This window comes from Oncorhynchus masou, chromosome 5, assembly GCF_036934945.1.
Source record: "Oncorhynchus masou masou isolate Uvic2021 chromosome 5, UVic_Omas_1.1, whole genome shotgun sequence".
NCBI lineage: Eukaryota > Metazoa > Chordata > Actinopteri > Salmoniformes > Salmonidae > Oncorhynchus > Oncorhynchus masou.
In genome coordinates this window covers 66,559,616-66,577,289 of record NC_088216.1, presented here as the reverse complement: position 1 = coordinate 66,577,289, position 17,674 = coordinate 66,559,616, and the positions used below count along the sequence as shown (strand labels likewise).

The 17,674-nt window shown below is 40.2% G+C and overlaps 2 protein-coding genes across 3 annotated transcripts in view; one reads left to right on the top strand and one right to left on the bottom strand.

The window, feature by feature from the left end:
- Nucleotides 1-5,418, bottom strand: part of LOC135540122 (receptor-type tyrosine-protein phosphatase gamma-like) — a 327,471-nt gene extending 322,053 nt beyond the window's left edge. For both annotated transcript variants that reach the window (XM_064966521.1, XM_064966520.1), the window contains exon 1: nt 4,916-5,418. In XM_064966521.1, the coding sequence (XP_064822593.1) occupies nt 4,916-5,003 (88 nt within the window). In that variant the 5' untranslated portion in view covers nt 5,004-5,418. The remainder of the gene's footprint in view (nt 1-4,915) is intronic.
- A 4,885-nt stretch (nt 5,419-10,303) lies between these two features.
- The window catches only part of fhit (fragile histidine triad diadenosine triphosphatase), a 341,147-nt gene continuing 333,776 nt past the window's right edge, over nt 10,304-17,674 (top strand). The window contains 2 exon segments of the mRNA XM_064966519.1: nt 10,304-10,649; nt 14,822-14,923. The gene's annotated coding sequence lies outside the window, so the exon portion shown is untranslated.

Below are 17,674 nucleotides of genomic sequence, written 5' to 3'. Positions count from 1 at the left end.
ATGTGTTCTGTCTTTCATTACTAGCCTGGCTGCCTGGCTGTGGCTAGACTCAGTAGTACACTAACACCCAAGCTGGGGACTGGAGGCTGGAGCCGGTGCCCTATGGCAGGAGACGCCCCGCAGTGATATTCAGCACTTTTTATATCCCAAACAGATGTTTGTGCGGCCCCACTGCACAGTCAGCAAACTGGCCCTTACGGGAAACTGACGAGTGCAGCAGCCTCTTTCACAGAATATTGACAAGAGTAATAGAGTTGCTATGTTGTCCGTCTCCGTCTACAGTGTTCGGCTGTATTGGTGGAAGACGTCATCCCTCCCGGACAGATTCTGCACATTAACCGAAGAATCTGTCAGGGCTGAATGGGATGAGCAGGACAATGAGCAGCGGTTATTACAGACAAATCAGGTTTTAGAATTTCGGAAGGGGGGGGGGCATTTGATCCATAGACTTGCCCATACCTTGCAAAAAGAAAGGGGGAAGCTCTTCGTTTCGGTTCCGCTCCTCGCTCTAGCATCTCTTCTCTTAACATGTATGGACCCAGAACCTAATCAAGCAGCTATCCAATTATGCAAGACCTTAGTTCAAGGTTAACCGAGATTACAGAAGTAATTTTACATGTTAGTAATTTAGCAGACACGCTTACCCAGAGCGATTTACAGGAGCAATTGGGGTTATGTTTCTTGCTCAAGGGTACATCATATTTTTCACCTAATTAGCTCCGGGATTCAAACCAGCAACCTTTCAGTTACTGGCCCAACGCTCTTAAGCACTAGGCTACCTGCCACCTATTGACATGACATTGAAGGAGATGTGAGTGTGAGCATTGTGAACAGTTAAAGCATGTTTAATGCTCAGGGGTTAAAGTTCACAGTTTGTAATAAACTATTACAGTCCAATAAAATAGTTAAACTAGTTGAACTATACAAAACAGAAAATATTGGTGATGAAATATAACATTTTATCCTTGAACTGGCATTCACTTCTTACTATCACTTTAGTCATAACTAAAAACTATCACTTTTGTCAAACAATGGCTTACAGCAACACATACAGAAGCGATAAAACTCAGCTTTTCGCGACCTGTCCCACCCAACCCCTAATGTCGCATACAGCAGGCTGACACCTTGATGTTCGAAACACTGCACACCAGCAGAGAGCGAAAGAGAGAGACAGTCCCAGTCATTGGGGCGTGTATTTGCCCTTATGTGACAATGTCCTGTTCCTCAAGCATTCATCACTCCTCTAATGCAACTCCATCCTCCTCCTGTTCTGAATTCTGTCACTACTGCTGAGCTACACACTAAAAAAATTAGAATTCCTGAAGGATTCTTTGGGAAGGGTGATGGTTCTATGTGAACCATAATGACTCAAAGAACCCTTTGAGGTCTTCAATGTTCATTTACAGTTCACAAAATGATTCTTTGCTCTTTTACCGACATTTTAAAATGTAGTGGAGGTGGTGGCTCTTTTGAATATTTTGAGGAATGCTTTGCTCACAGCTCTTTTGTGCAACCGTGTCATTCCAGTTGATCTAATGTGTTGTGTTAGGCCATTGCATGTTATATATACTGAACAAAAATATAAACACAACAATTTCAACAAATTTGAACTGAGTTACATTTCATATAAGGAAATCAGTCAATTTAAATAAATTCATGAGGCCTTCATCTATGGATTTCACATGACTGGGCAGGGGCGCAGCTATGGGTGGGCCTGGGCCCGCCAACTTAGGAGCCAGGCCCACTCACTGGGGAGCCTGGCCCAGCCAATCAGAAGGAGTTTTTCCCCACAAAAGGGCTTTATTACAGACAGAAAAACTACTCAGTTTCATCAGCTGTCCGGGTGGCTGGTCTCAGACAATCCCACAGGTGAAGAAGCCAGATGTGGAGGTCTTCGGCTGGCGTGGTTACATGTGGTTCGATGTACTGCCAAATTCTCTAAAACAACGTTGGAGGTGGCTTATGGTAGAAAAATGAACATTCAGTTATCTGGCAACAGCTCAGGTGGAAATGTGTGCAGTCAACATGCCAATTGCACATTCCCTCAAAACTTGAGGGAGCGTGCAATTGTAAAATTGTGTTGATTGATAAAACTGCATATTTTAGAGTGGACTTTTATATTACCCAGCACAAGGTGTACATGTGTAACAATCGTGCTGTTTAATCAGCTTCTTGATATGCCACACCTGTCAGGTGGAAGGATTATCTTGGCAAATGATAAAATGTTCACTAACAGGGATGTAAGCAAATTTGGGCACACAGTTTGAGCTAAATAAGCTTTTTGTGCATATGGAAAATGTCTGTTATCTTTTATTTCAGGTCATGAAAAATGGGACCAACCCTTTTCATGTTGTGTTTATATTTTTGTTCAGTATATGACTATGGCCAGTAATGGTGTCATGTGAAAGACTCATGTATGGCCTTGTGTCAATTGAAAACAGTTGACTCAATCAGTCAGTGGTTCTCAATTCTCTCCTCAGGGACCCCCAGCTGTTCCAGCGGTAGCTCACTTCATTCAACTTGTCAATTAACACAATAATAAAACCTATGGAATTTTAACAATATAACAAGGCTAACCACAATAAAAATAAAAATGGTTCTTCAAAAAGATCTACAAAGAACCTTTCAGATTAAGAAACACTATTTATAGAACCATTCACCATAAAGGTTCTACAAAGAATCATAAAAAAGCTTCTATATAGCCCCAAAGAGGGTTGTAACCATAGCAGAATCCTTTTTTGGTGCCAAATACAACTTTTTTTAATGGTTCTTAATATAACCATATGAAAGGGTTATTTATAGCACCATACAGGTTCCATTTAGAACCTTATGAACATGATTCTTTAGTGAACCTTCAAAAATGGTTCTATATAACACCAAAAAAGGGTTCTGCTATGGTTACAAGCCAAATAACCCCTTTCTAGTACCATTTTGGGAAAAATGGGGGAGGGGTGTGTACCACATCCATCCCTCCCTCTGTCCCTTGATCCTTCTTCTTTGCAGTTTGACCCCCACTTCTGACTGATCTCCGTCCCTCTGGTTGATTTCCCTCTAGATTAGTGATCAGATGTAATGTGAGAAGGGAGACGAGTCAAAATGAAAGGAATCAGAATGGTTAACAAGGATCCAACCCCATGTTTCCTTCAGCTTTTATGATGGAATTTCAGAAGAAGTTAGAAATCAAGTATGAAGTGTGGATTTCTCAGTAAAGTAGGCTAAGTTTTCTTTCACAAAATCCAAACGGTAGAGACCAGGGGTGACGGACTAGACTTGGTTTTGGATTTGCAAGGAGCACACAGCACAGTAATATATATATATTGTAATATTTTAGAGTTTAGAAAATATGATAAATGAATCATCACCAACACAGAGCTAGAGAGAGAGCAATAAAATGTGACACACACACAATGTATTTCCAGCATGTAAATTACCATCACAAAGTTATGCTTTGCAATGCACTTCATACTTTCCCTGTAGATATTACATCGTCTCTCTTCAGAGACATTGGATCCCATGTAAAATAATTGAATTACATATCAAGGTTGCATGGGAATTAAAATGAGTTTCTTGGCTTGCAAATAAGCCTATATAGCAGAAAAATACGTAATGTATAATTCATCTCATTCAAAGTTGTGATCATTTCATTCTACAAAAAAAAACATCTCACAAATTGGATTTATATATATGCATATGATAAAACAAAATAATCTGTGTTGGAGATGCCAGGAGCGTCCAGAGCAGCGCCTTCCCCTGAAGGGACTGTCAAGCAGGCAGAAATACATTTCTTGGACGTGCAGTCATCAGATCAAATTTAAAAAGCTTGAGGAAACTCGCGTGCCACTCAGTCAAGGTCACCCAAATACAAATTCTACAAAGAAACCATAGGGACAGCGGTGCGAATCATCGAAGCGTCCGTGCGGGTAGGTTATAGCCTACATTCGCAAATTCCAGGGACCTTTATTAGTCCGAGCATTGTCAAATATCGACAATTATTTATAGGAATGTTTCTATTTAGCATTCCAAATGACGAAGCTCTCCCCGAGCAAGATCACATTGATTCGGGCAGTCATCGTTACTCTCTCGTTTTATTTTAGGCAAGTCTGAATAGGAACATTGTGCCAAGACTCAATGATGTAGCCTAAACCTATAATATGTTATAAAACAATTCTGTATCGGGGTCAAATGGACCGCAAATGTGGGTAGTTGGGTGTCAATTACCTGCTGTTGCTTGCCCGCTAACGGTGATTGTTTTATATGCTTTATGTGTTAATCCATAACCTTGTAGTTAAACTCATTTGGAATGTGAGATAGCCTCATACAAAGATAAATCTACATGTTTGCAGCGCCGTTGATTTGTATTGTCTGATCTGTAGCCACACGGTTGGGAGATAACGGTTTCGTTGAATGGGCGATCCGCTGTCAATTACCAAGTCTATTTCTGAGTATTGTATATACATTTCAGATAGTTGTTGGAACAGAATAGTCTATATTGGTTACACTAATTCTTATCATGATCTTTCCTGGTGATATATGCGCGTCGCGAGTTAATGAAGATAAAGTGGAAGGGAGTTTTACCACCTTAGAATGACTGTAGCCTAATAGGGATATAATAGATTCACGAAAAAATAGCAAATCATTTCGCGTCAAAATCTACATTTCCATAATCCCAAATAATATAGTTGACCGTGGTTAGTGTCTGATTGAATGTGTATTCTAATTATGAAAAAGGCGCATAGAACAAATTTGCACAGCATTATGTTACAGACTGAACACCTCAACATTACATGTCCTTAATATGCCACTCGTGTATGAGCTGAGTTTAGTCATATTGCACTAATGTTCCCTAGAACTACTCCACGGCTTTTCAAGTCATCGCCAAGACTGGAAAACTGAGATACGACTTCGAAAAACTTACCAGGATGACAGTCGGCCCAAAAGAGAACGAAGGCAGACAAGATCAGAGACAAGATCCACCAGCAACACGATTGCAGTAGCCTCCGCATGACAAAATGAACATCGAGAGCAAAAAGGGCAACTGTTGAGTTATCCGTCTGATCAAATAATTAATGTCCGCTGCGTAAAAACAGCGCAAATGCTGCTAAATGTAGGCTAGTGACTGTTCTGTGGAATTATATTCAGTGCTGTCTGGAACATCCAGAAAACAGTCTTTACTTCTCAAAACCTCCTTCCAAACAGCTTCTTGATACTCCCAAAGAAAAACATGTCAGTTAGGAGAGATATAGCTTTCGAGCTTGAATCAGTTCATTCAACAAGAATCGAGGGGATAGGAGCAGAAGACGCTAGTGGCAGTAGGCTAGTCCATGCATCCGAGAGCTGCAGCGGTTCTGCTGGCGAAAACAGAGGGAATAGTTGGAGCGGCACTGGAAGCTTTCCATTCCTCCATCCAGGAAGTAGCGTGTGAATCGAAGTCTGGCAGAGACTTTAAAACAGGCTTGGGAGAAAAGGCGAGGAGAGGAGGGGAGAGAAATGGGGGGAGAGGGAGCTTGAGAGATGCAGAGCTCACTCCTCCGGATCCTAGCGCCGGGTATTAGCTCACTATTCAGCAATAGCCAACAGTTTAAAGGGGCAATCTGCACTTCGAACAATAACAAAGTGACAACCTGCCACTGATTTAGTAAACAGCTGGGGCTGAACAAATTTACCCACTCTCAAACTCATGGGCAGAGCTATGGATATATGGACTGATCATCCATGATACCGATATTATAGTTTTAACCATGTTTTGGGGATAAAGGATACATTGTTTGTTTACATTTACGTTGTTTATGAACAAAGGAGTAAAACAAGCTCATATTGTGGGTTCTGATGGGGTACGCCAGTTGAACTAAGCTCCTGAGGCATCAATACGTTATATTCTTCAAGAATCAATGGGTAGGCTATACTCATTCATTTATAAGATGGATATAGCAACTGCAGATTGCCATTTAATGGAACTTGGTAGCCGATCTGGAAAAGCTGTTTTAGAGGCAGGTTGAATTAAATATAAATTACCATATGATGTTGACTGTTGATGTTGACATGTATTAATGGAAATAGTTATATCATCTATTGGTCTATATGTCTATCTGTTTTACAATACATTATTATGCACACCTGAAAAAAATATCCTTAAAAAACCCACTGGATTTGTTTGTACAATGTTATAGGCCTACACTCCTTCGGTGTGTGGGAGTAAAAACTAACAAGCACACACAGGACAAAGCCACAACAAACACATATGGCCTTGACAAAGGCTACACAGCTTCAGTTTGGACATATAATCGATTATGTTGGCAAACTGTCAACAACATACAATGCCAATTGCAGTGGAAAACCATTCTCATTCACAATGAGCTATACACGTAGGGGACTAAACAATAGAGATGATGCGTTAAAGACAAACTGTATTATGTTGCAAAAATATACCATAGCCCTTTACACTCGTACCTGAAAATGGTAGATTTTTGCACTCATAAACACCTAAAATGGAATGCAGTGGCTGTACAGTAACATGCTATGTATGACGTCATGGATATGGCTCTGCGCTTGGGCAACTTTTGTACATTTGTTGTTGTCTGAGTGAGGGAACAGCTGAAAATGAAGAGGACTCTGTGTATTTTGAAAGATGGGACATTGAGGATTATCATGAATACAACTTTGATATCATACAAGCAAGCCAAACACCTGTGAATCCAAATGTGCACTTCACAATTTCATAGCATAAAACTCATGTCATATACAGTGTCAACTTTTTTTTTGATCGCTATGCATTGTGTTGTTCTGAACAGAATGAGCCTGTGTTTGTTAGTGTGAAGAAAATTTGCCACAGCACACAAACCTGAACGTACTCATGACTCCTTTCTATGCGCACCAAATTTAAAATGTGTTTCCCTGAATTTGAACTGTGAAGCCTGACACTGTAATATCATATTTTATAACTTAACTCATCATGTTGGCAATATAACAAGCTTTCAAATTATGCCCACCTGAACAAGATTGTGATTTATAACAGACTGTTTTTGGATTGAGGTAACAACAGTATTTTTATGATGGCCAGAATACAGGTTTGTGTTCCATACAAAACAACTACAAGTGTGCTTGCGGTAGTTCCTCAACTGCACAGATAGGAGAGCTTTGAGTCATAAAGTTGCATTGAAATTACTTAGGAACTGTGCACGCTTTGGAGAGGTGTGTGGCCACTTGGAGACACCAGCTAGTCCTCTCACTCAAACCCTTCTAATTGTTTTTTCTTAAGTTGAATCTACCCCACATTTCCCAGTAATATTCTTATCATGTTACTGAATATATCCAGAGTATTTTCGTTATCAACAAATGTGGTGGAAAGTACAGTAAATGTAAAATGCACATAAAATCAACAGTGCTATGTTTGGATTCAGTCTTGTCTCAGGTGACCTGTTCTTCTCACCTTCAGTCTAATAATTTTCCTATAATCTCCAAACTGTTCCCTTTCAATTGCTACCATGGTTATGCATATGCATTTCATATTTCTTCTGTAAGAAACATTTAAATGTAGCACTATCCATTCCCACGATTGTAGAGGATTAAGCAAAACATTGTTTGGTCCTTGACTTGTAAAGGCAAAAAGGTGACACTACTTGAACCTGCTTCCATAATAATAATTGCATAACAGATGTACTGTAACTAAAATTCACAACAACTGGTGTCAACTTCTGGCAATTCATTTAACACATGTATGAGCATCTGAAGAGTTTAGATATTTTCATATAATTATTAGACAACTTCTACTGGTGGCTTGATTGGAAGTTTTTTTTAAGGCAGTATATTTGACACTTGGATTGAGAATCAGCAAACTCTGCTGACTAGGGTACCAATTCTACTGTATTTCAGTCTGTCATACCAAGATGTTGGATCATTCCTGCCTGACATCTTCCCACTGACATCTGTATAACAGTGAATCGATACATTTCTTCTCAATCAACTGCACAAAGTGGACTCAACCAAACTGTGACTTATATGACAAAAAGTATTCTGCTGAGTGGCATCTGATGGACAATGAAGCGTTTTTTGGTTAGTTTCCTAACAACCAATTTAAAACCCACATAAAAAGCTTCATAAACTTTGCAGCTGCTAATACACTCTCTCTTTCACCTATGTAGATTAGCCCAAAATCACCCTGGTCTGTCAGTTTAACTGAGTGTTTAATTAGTAGTGCTGTAATGTTGAATTATAGGCCTTGAGGGATGGTTCACACTCTATATTACATTCTACTGACTGGCTCTTCCCTGGTTATCTCTCGTCTACCTTGCTGTTTACCAGTTAATGTTCTGTGTTAATTGGATATTAGTGGTCATGAATTAAAATACTTTCAGCCAATATCAGTCATAATACGTCTTCCAATAATAAACCTCTTTTGAATTCTCAAACAGATCAACATGGCAGTGTTGCCATTGTTTATATATTTGTCTTTATAAGGTCAAAAATAAACATCTCCAACCCCCAATATCACACAACCACAAACTGAAATCTTATGTGTACATTGTACAATCAATTAGTGAAAGAGAGTCTCAAATGTCACATTCATTTGTATATATATTCACTGTAATCATGAATCGTGGCAATGTTGGTTCCTGTTTCAGTCATATCTATGGTCACATTCGCATGGGTAAAACAAAAACACCCTAATGGTTGGTGAAAAGGGGGTAGCAGCATCCCAGTATGCCGACCGGAGTATGGGTGAGTGGGTGTGTTGAAAGGAAAGTAGTGGTGTGTGCAAATAAGTGGGTGTGTTGAAAGGAAAGTAGTGGGTGTGTGCAAAGAAGTGGGTGTGTTGAAAGGAAAGAAGTGGGGGTGTGCAAAGAAGTGGGTGTGTTGAAAGGAAAGAAATGGGGGTGTGCAAAGAAGTGGCTGTGTTGAAAGGAAAGTAGTGGGTGTGTGCAATGAAGTGGGTGTGTTGAAAGGAAAGAAATGGGGGTGTGCAAAGAAGTGGCTGTGTTGAAAGGAAAGTAGTGGGTGTGTGCAAAAAAGTGGGTGTGTTGAAAGGAACATAGTGGGTGTGTGCAAAGAAGTGGGTGTGTTGAAAGGAAAGAAGTGGGGGTGTGCAAAGAAGTGGCTGTGTTGAAAGGAACGCAGTGGGTGTGTGCAATGAAGTGGGTGTGTTGAAAGGAACATAGTGGGTGTGTGCAAAGAAGTGGGTGTGTTGAAAGGAAAGTAGCAGGTGGAAAGTGTGGAAAGGAGTTGTGTCAAAAGCGCTCTGCTATTAGGTTAGACGTTTTTGATTGAGCTGTGTTTTTGTCTTCCGTTACCATACAACTGTTACATTGAGCAACTGTACTGCGAGAGTTTGGACTGATGTTTTTAAGATAGAGGATGAGTCTGAGTCGTATTTCACTGTTAGTTTTACACAAATCATTTTAAATGTTCAGTTGTAAAACTGATGACTGTTTATTTTGTATTAAAAGTATTGATGATGGGTGTATTGTTGCTTCATGCGTTGTATGCGTGTGCTTACTGCTACTGTCACCCTGATATTGGCTACTAGCTACTTCCCACTCCGGTTGCTGGACAGTAGTGCTTGTCAATGCAGAGCAAAGGGCACTGTGTCAAGGTGTTGTTGCGTTCATGCCCTCCCCATTGAGTAGTAGACTGTATAGAAATCAAATCAAATTGTATTTGTCAGATGCCCGAATACAACAGGTATTTCACCTTACAGTGAAATGCTTACTTACAAGCCCTTAACCAACGATGCAGTTTTAAGAAAAATAAGTGTTAAGTAAAAAATAGATAATATATATATATATATTTTTAAACAAGTAATTAAAGAGCAGCAGTAAAATAACAGTAGGGAGGCTATATAGCGGGCGGACCGGTACAGAGTCAATGCGCTGGGACACCAGTTAGTCCAGGATATATGTATCAATGTGACACCTAAACGGTAATAAATATTAGTTATTTATTGTGTAGGCTGCTATCCTATTTGAAATAAAATCACGTGAGAGAAAAAAATCGCCACATTATCTACCGCCGGCGACACAACCATGATACCCATTAGGAAGCACATCAAGTCGGCAGGCACAACACTCAGCACTGGTCGCCGGCTGACTATTGACTCGTAGTGCAGCCCAATCAGCCAAGCAAAACGGTCTTGAGTGCCAACAAATCTGCCCAATTATCTGAATCGCTTTCCATACACCCACTCCTTTCGACACACCCACTCCCCAATAGTCCGGTCGCCATATTGGGCTGCAGCTACTCATACTTGTGATTGGTTGACAATAGAGCTTCACACATTGCAGGCGATGGCTGTAGGATGAAGTTGGTGAAGAGCAACTGCAGAACATGCAGTCAAAACTTCATGAACTTTGATCACATTAATTTTGTAACGTTCATGTAGTCGACAAGTAAGCGCAAGTCGGACATTTTTTATCCATAATTGCAACACATTTTGAAAGGTTGGTCACCGACTTGACAAAAGGGATCCGCTCAAACGCGCCCAATGTATGACGTTTTAGAGATTCAGAAGGTACATATAAGCGCACGTGGCTCCACTCATTGTGGAACTTGTAGTCACATTAACATGCTAGAGAGGCACTTCCGGAACCATTGTGCATCACCAGAACTGCACTACCCATATATCATTCGGGTTATCAAGACTGTCTCAGACACGGAAGGTGAGTGCTCCTGTCATTTTCATTTCATGCAACGAGGACGAAATAATGCAGCTATATTGTTATACGTTTTAGCTGTATTGATTGAATATATTGATTTAAGAATTGTAAGCGAATGAAGATGATTAGCTAAAATATTTTACTTGTCTCGACGTTTATAAATGTTTATTTGATAGGAAACATGTCAATGAATGTGCATTAGGCGGCAGTCACCGGTCAGTTCAAATATCTGACAACCTAATTGCGGAGAATAGGCCTACGTAATATTTCGCTGTGAGCGAAAGCAAACTACGTGCGTTCAATACACGGATGCGTTTCTAACTAGTTAAACCTAATATGATGGAGCGTTGCCTTGTCCACGCTACGCGGTGGTCTCTTTAACATTGTTTCATTACAGAACTGTTCACTATAGACACATTTTTTAGCGCGAAATAATGTATCAAACAGTTTCTCAGAGAGTTACGTTTCATGGCCATGTAAAGATCCAACCTTGAAATTGCAGACGGGGATTATACAACGGAAATTAATAGACAATTGTAGGTCTATTTGACATTGCCATTTTTTTGTATTTAACTCAACTTCATGGATAAAAAAAAAAAAAACTAATAATAGTCTCTGATGCTGTTACTATTGTCATTGCTGACTTTTTTGTTTAATTTCTACACTGAGGCCAGTGTCCCCTTCAAGTATGCTGGTGACTGACAGCTGCAATAAGGGCTTTTTAATCATAAAGATCCACCAGAACTATGTGTGCTTTTAGTTTATCAGCATGTATGGTTATATAATGTGTTCCAATATGGATGATTGAAGGTCTGTTCTGGCCATATTAGCCTATACCTTTCCCATGATGAATAACCAGAAAAACACTAAATCCCTCTCCTCTTCTTCACAATCAGTCTAAACTCCTCAAAAAGGCCCAGTTGGCTTCTCAGCGTCAAACCCTGGGGATGTACACTTTTTTTAACGATTGTGAAAACAAAGTGACAGTGTAACAGCGGCACAGTCCCACCATTCAGTGTATGGGAAGAGTCAGAGAGAATGCTGAAGTCTACACGCTTGGACAGTAATGATTGTATTGTATTTTACTGGGTGTGACAGACTGATGTAGATGTTGTGTTGTGAGGCGGTGTCATTCGTAAATACAGCTTAGTCTTTATAAAAGAAACCCAATGAACATAGTCACATAGGCATGGCCTATCCCTATATAACATACTGTATCTTGTCCTTACAAAGTATTATTTTATTTAACCTTTATTTAACTATGACAGTCACTTAAGAACAAATTCTTATTTACAATGACGGCCTACACCGGCCAAACCCGGACGATGCTGAGCCAGTTGTGCCCCGCCCTATGGGACTCCCAATTACGGGCGGTTGTGATACAGCTTGGATATAGACCATACATGTACAGTTCTAACACAGTACAAGTAGGCCTAGTTATTACAACTGAAACCTGTTTTCAGTTTGTCTTTACAAATGTATATTTAGTGCAAACATTAGATTTGCAATAAAGCTCGATTAAGTATGTTGAATCCTGCTCTCACTCTAGAATTACTGTTTGATGAAATTAGTCAGAAACACTGGGCTTATGAGTTTGTTTACAAATGGTCGTATACAACTCAGGAACAGCTATAAGAGAATATATAACAGCATCTATAACAGTGCTATAACAGCTTTAATGTAAACTCTTTGTAGCCAATTTATACCTATATACATGGTACACTACAAATCTACTGTGCATTCGGAAAGTAATCAGACCCCTTGAATTGTTTCACATTTTCTTACATTACAGTCTTATTCTAAAGTGGATTAAATGGATTAATAGTTTTCCCCCTCATCAATCTTCACACAATTCCCCAATAATGACAAAGCTAAAACAGGGTTTTAGATTTTTTTTTGCTAATTTATGAACAAATAAAAACTGAAATATCACATTTACATAAGTATTCAGATCTTTTACTCAGGACTTTGTAGAAACACCTTTGACAGCAATTACAGCCTTGAGTCTTCTTGGGTATGACGCTACAAGCTTGGCACACCGGCATTTTGGCAGTTTCTCTCATTCTTCTCTGTAGATCCTCTCAAGCTCTGTCAGGTTGGATGAGGAGAGTTGCTGCACAGTTATTTTCAGGTCTCTCCAGAAATGTTAGACAGGGTTCATGTCCAGGCTCTGACTGGGCCACTCAAGGACATTCAGAGACTTGTCCCAAAGCCACTCCTGCATTGTATTGGCTGTGTTCTAATTGAATCCATTTTAGAATAAGGCTGTAATGTAACAAAATGAGTTCTTTCCGAATGCACTATATGCAATTGCTTGAACTATGCTTTAACCTTAACTAAGTTTCAACTACACTGACTACATCTGAATGTGTGGACTTATGTTACTAGACATTTCAGACACTTCACACCCTCTGACCCTCTGTTAGTCTTCTCAGACCATCCAGAGGTGGAGGTTGTGGGAACAGTGGGAGTCCAGAAGTGACCAGATGGTTTTTTAATATGCCGAATTTGATTAAATACATTTTAATGATCTGGTTCTCAGTGGTGCTGTTTAGGGATGTCACATGGCTCCTCCTTGTAATGTGTACCATCTGTCTCCTCTGCAAAAATAAATAATTAAGTAAACAGAGAAATCTTCTTGTCTAACACTCACGGGACACCTACTCCTATGAACCCCTGCTGAACTAAGAAGTACACCTACTCCTATGAACCCTTGCTGAACTTAACAGTACACCTACTTGGAGCTGCAAGTTATTTGAACCCTAACCCGAAACCGATGCAAAAAAATGGGTCCATGGCAGTATGTGCCAGGTGCTCTCCCAGATTTGGATGTGCTCGGTTTGAATTATTCTCGATGAATCATACACACACTTCGCCCACCTTAATCACAAGACAGCTCAAGAATTATACATGCTACTGCATGCAGCCTTCTACTGTATATCTTCAATACTTTCTCCTTAAAGGAAAAGTCATTATGATGCAAAATGTTGGTGACACTTTGCTTCTTGAAAGTCCAATATCCTGAGAACTTGACTGCTGAAAAAAAGTTTTGGGACTGTATCAACAGTGGACTAATGAAAAAATATATAGTTTTTGAGTTGAGCTTTTCTTTAAGCATCCTTTTGATGTTCCTCGCTCTCCATACATCCCTCTAGTTTGTCTTCACAATAGCATGTTAACATCCAATAAAACCAGTGTGGATGAATATATCAGTGATACTTGTCCGCAGCTTTCCCAGGTTCCAAACTTCATTTGGAGATTTGTGGACAGGGATGCAAGAGATGCAAGAGAACCGGCATCAATGATAGACTGTTTATTCATACCACAGCAATACTTAGTTGATTGGATTCTCTTTGCTTAATGTTGAATTAAACAGCCATAGACCTGTGTTAATTTCTCTATCCTGTATTTCCCCAGCATGTCCACCGTGTATTGTGTAGTTCAGTGTGTTGTGTGCATCATTAATTGTGCCCATCTAACACACACACACAGGCTCTTGTATCATGTTGATAATGCACAGGTCTATATCTATTTAGCAAGTTCTAATTAAGATTTGAAAATGACTTAAAATAGGAAAAGTACTGTCTAGAACAGCCATGCTCCAGGATGTATTCCTGTCCTCATTGACATTCATTTAGTGTTATATAGCAGTGTTACACAATATAGTTCTGGAAGTAGGATATGAATACAAGCACGACTCTCACTTCCTAAAGTCATAACAAAATTACATGTTCACATTGTCTTATAAAGCAACCCTGTACTGTGTTCAGGTCAGTGTTCTCTCACATTGAAAGTCAAGTGACCTACAAAAACACACCGAGTTCATCCAGTCATCTCTGACTGTTCCTTGAATCCTTGATACCTTCCGAAAAGAAGAGCAGGAGGAATAGAGAGTGGTGATGCTGACAGAACCAATGGCTCCTCAGTTGTAATTGTGTGTGTGTGTGTGTGTGTGTGTGTGTGTGTGCGTGCGCATGTGTTCACTCTGAGGTCAGGCTGTGTGTGTGAGGGCTGCAGAGAGAAGACCTGACGAATGATTTTCAAGGAGAGGTCATAAAGGTCACCACCGTAGTGCAGTGGAAGGTGCCCAGACCCACAGCAGAATATCAACTCTCTTTGCATTTCTCTTCCATTTACATGGAGCCTGATGTCCGTACTGGTCTCTGCCCCTACAGGTAAAGAAAAGTGCGGTACTGTAGAAGATCCGAGAGGAGTTCACACTGCATCAAGTCTAAAAGTTGTGATCTGCTCTGGAGTCCAGGTACACTTATAGACAGGTAAATATGATTAAACAAGACAAGCACACAGTATCTGACTAAACTCTTGGACAGTTTTTAAGTGCAGAGGGAAAGGACAGCTGTTATGTAAAATGGCAATACATTTGGTTGTGTCTATAAATACATTAATTAAGATGGTGACATGCTATAGGGGATGTACTCACTACTGTAGCTAGGTTTCCATCCAATTAGTGACAGATTTTCATGCGAACATTCAAAAATCTGCATAAAAACAAAATCTGCATTTTGCCAGAGATGGGTTTCCATCAAATTGACCTGTTGTGAATAAAATGCTGTGTGTGATGACAGTGTATATTAAACATATATATACTTTTTACCCCTTTTTTTACCCCAATTTTGTGATATCCAATTGGTAGTTACAGTCTTGTCCCATCGCTGCAACTCCCGTACGGACTCGGGAGAGGGGAAGGTCGAGAGCCATGCGTCCCCCAAAAAATGACCCCGCCAACATGACCCCAACTACACTGGGCCAATTGTGCATCACCTCATGGGTCTCCCGTTCGTGACACAGCCCGGAATCAAACCTGGATCTGTAGTGACGACTCTAGCACTGCGATGCAGTGCCTTAGACCGCTGTGCCACTCGGGAGACCCATAGAATACTATTTGCGGTCAAATTCCCATGTACCGAATAAAAAAAAAAGTTAAATGGGTTTCCATGGCATTTGCAACTCTACTGATGGGTTTGTCAACAAAAACACGTTGCGTTATATTGCTCATGTGCCCCCTCTGGTCTTGGCATGTGCGCTCTAGCCAACAGCTTGACATACAGTGTGCGTAAAATAGCCTACGTGATGAGATTATTATGGACAAAAGAGCGAGATTATTTGTGTAAAGGCAGCCAAGCATCGATCATCATGTCTCCATAATAAGAATCTTGATATTTATTGGCGAGGAGCATCAAACCCCGTGTGCACTTTCACCACCTTATAAAGTTCATCATACCTTATCTGTAGCCCAATAAACTGCATTATTTCCCAATGAGTCGTAGTGGAAGGACCACACAACATATCATCACGTGACTCCAAGTTTACTTCGATATGATGATTATTATATCAATATTTGTGCATAAAGGAATTTCCATCGCCATTTCTTGCATAATTAATATTTATAGACACAAAGATCCCACCTCATCTAGCGTATTTGTTTTGTAGACAGTTGGAAAGTTTGCTGACATATTTGCTGTTTCCATCAGGCCTGTCGTGACATTTTTTTATGCAATGTGTACATTAGTCTCTTAAAAACGTTGGATGGAAACCTGGTTAATGACAGCAAAAATGTAATGAGCATATATCAAGTCATTCATGACCTTTTGATTATTGTAAGTCAATATATGTCCTGTTGCATGGTAGAAGCCTTTAAATGTATCATCCCATATGCTTATTGTGATGCCCTTCAACCCTGCCTATCCTGTTAGTGTTGTTTCTGGTCATGTCTCAACATGGGGCTTAGTGTACGTCAATGGCAGAGCAACAAAGGAGCGGAGGTCCAATGCATGGTGCCCAGGGGATGACATTTATCCCCACTCTGTATTTCTGCTGTTAATCCGATTGGAGACAAAGGCCTTCATTCCCAATCACATTAACCAGTTGGCATCTCTTCAGTCTCTTTCACTCTTAATCCCATTCAATGCTAGCAAAAATGTTACTTGATCTGATTGGGCACAACAGCAATCTGATACTGGAAGATAATTGGTCATATCTGATTTGGGGAAGCCGGGGAAAAGAAAACATTTAGAGGTGGGGGAAGGGGGTTGGGGAAAAATAAGTGAGGGAAGTGGGTGGGAAAAGAGAGATAGTAGGATGAGCAAAAGGAGAGTTGAGCAATGATGGGGCTCCTTGTTTTTTTGTTAGTTGTCTTACCTGGGGATATGAATGATAGTTGGTCAATCCTTTAAACCAGGTAGGCCTACAACTGAACTGAATTCTGGAGATGTGTGTCAGCCACTTTTAGATATATTCTTTGCCTTACCACTAAGTAAAAGGATCACCCTTCCAAAAATGAGATATGTGTTCAATTTCACCTTCTAATTTCACCTTTCAATCTCCTTTATCCTCTCTGGAATGTGCTGCTTCAATCCTTTGACAAAGAGCTTAGCCACCCAAAGCCACCAGTGATGGGAATTGGCGTCTCCTCTGTGTTACTACACACTACCCCTAGGGATCTCTTATGTGTCTCATTACTATTCACAGAAACACTATAAGAAATTGACACCGATGTGCTTACAAGTGTTAATGTCTGCCTGCATTGTTTTTATTTTGTCTCTCACTTACACTCTGTGCTGTAGACCTGTAGCCTACATAATTTCAAACGTTTAGGCACTGTAGGCCCTTAAAATCAAATTTGTACCATGGTTACCAAATCATTCTTCACCTCTAATTAGGGACTGATTTAAACCTGGGGCACCAGGCGGGTGCAATTAATTATCAGGTAGAACAGAAAACCAGCAGTAGTCTGGACCTTGTTGGGTAAGATTTGAATACCCCTGCTCTAGGCTATGCATTACTGTATATTCCAGTAGTTACATGTTTTGAAACATTTTGAAATGAAAGCAGTCACAGAAATGCAGAAACATTACATTCTGTGTGGCTACTGCAGGATTATAGGAGTAGGAGTACCTGTGGCATTCAAAGAACAGGGTTGTCTATACCCCTGCCATATGTCCTACGGCTACTTAGAAAACTCTTTGAAGAACCTTTTGGGGTTCCATGTAGACCTTTCCACAGAGGGT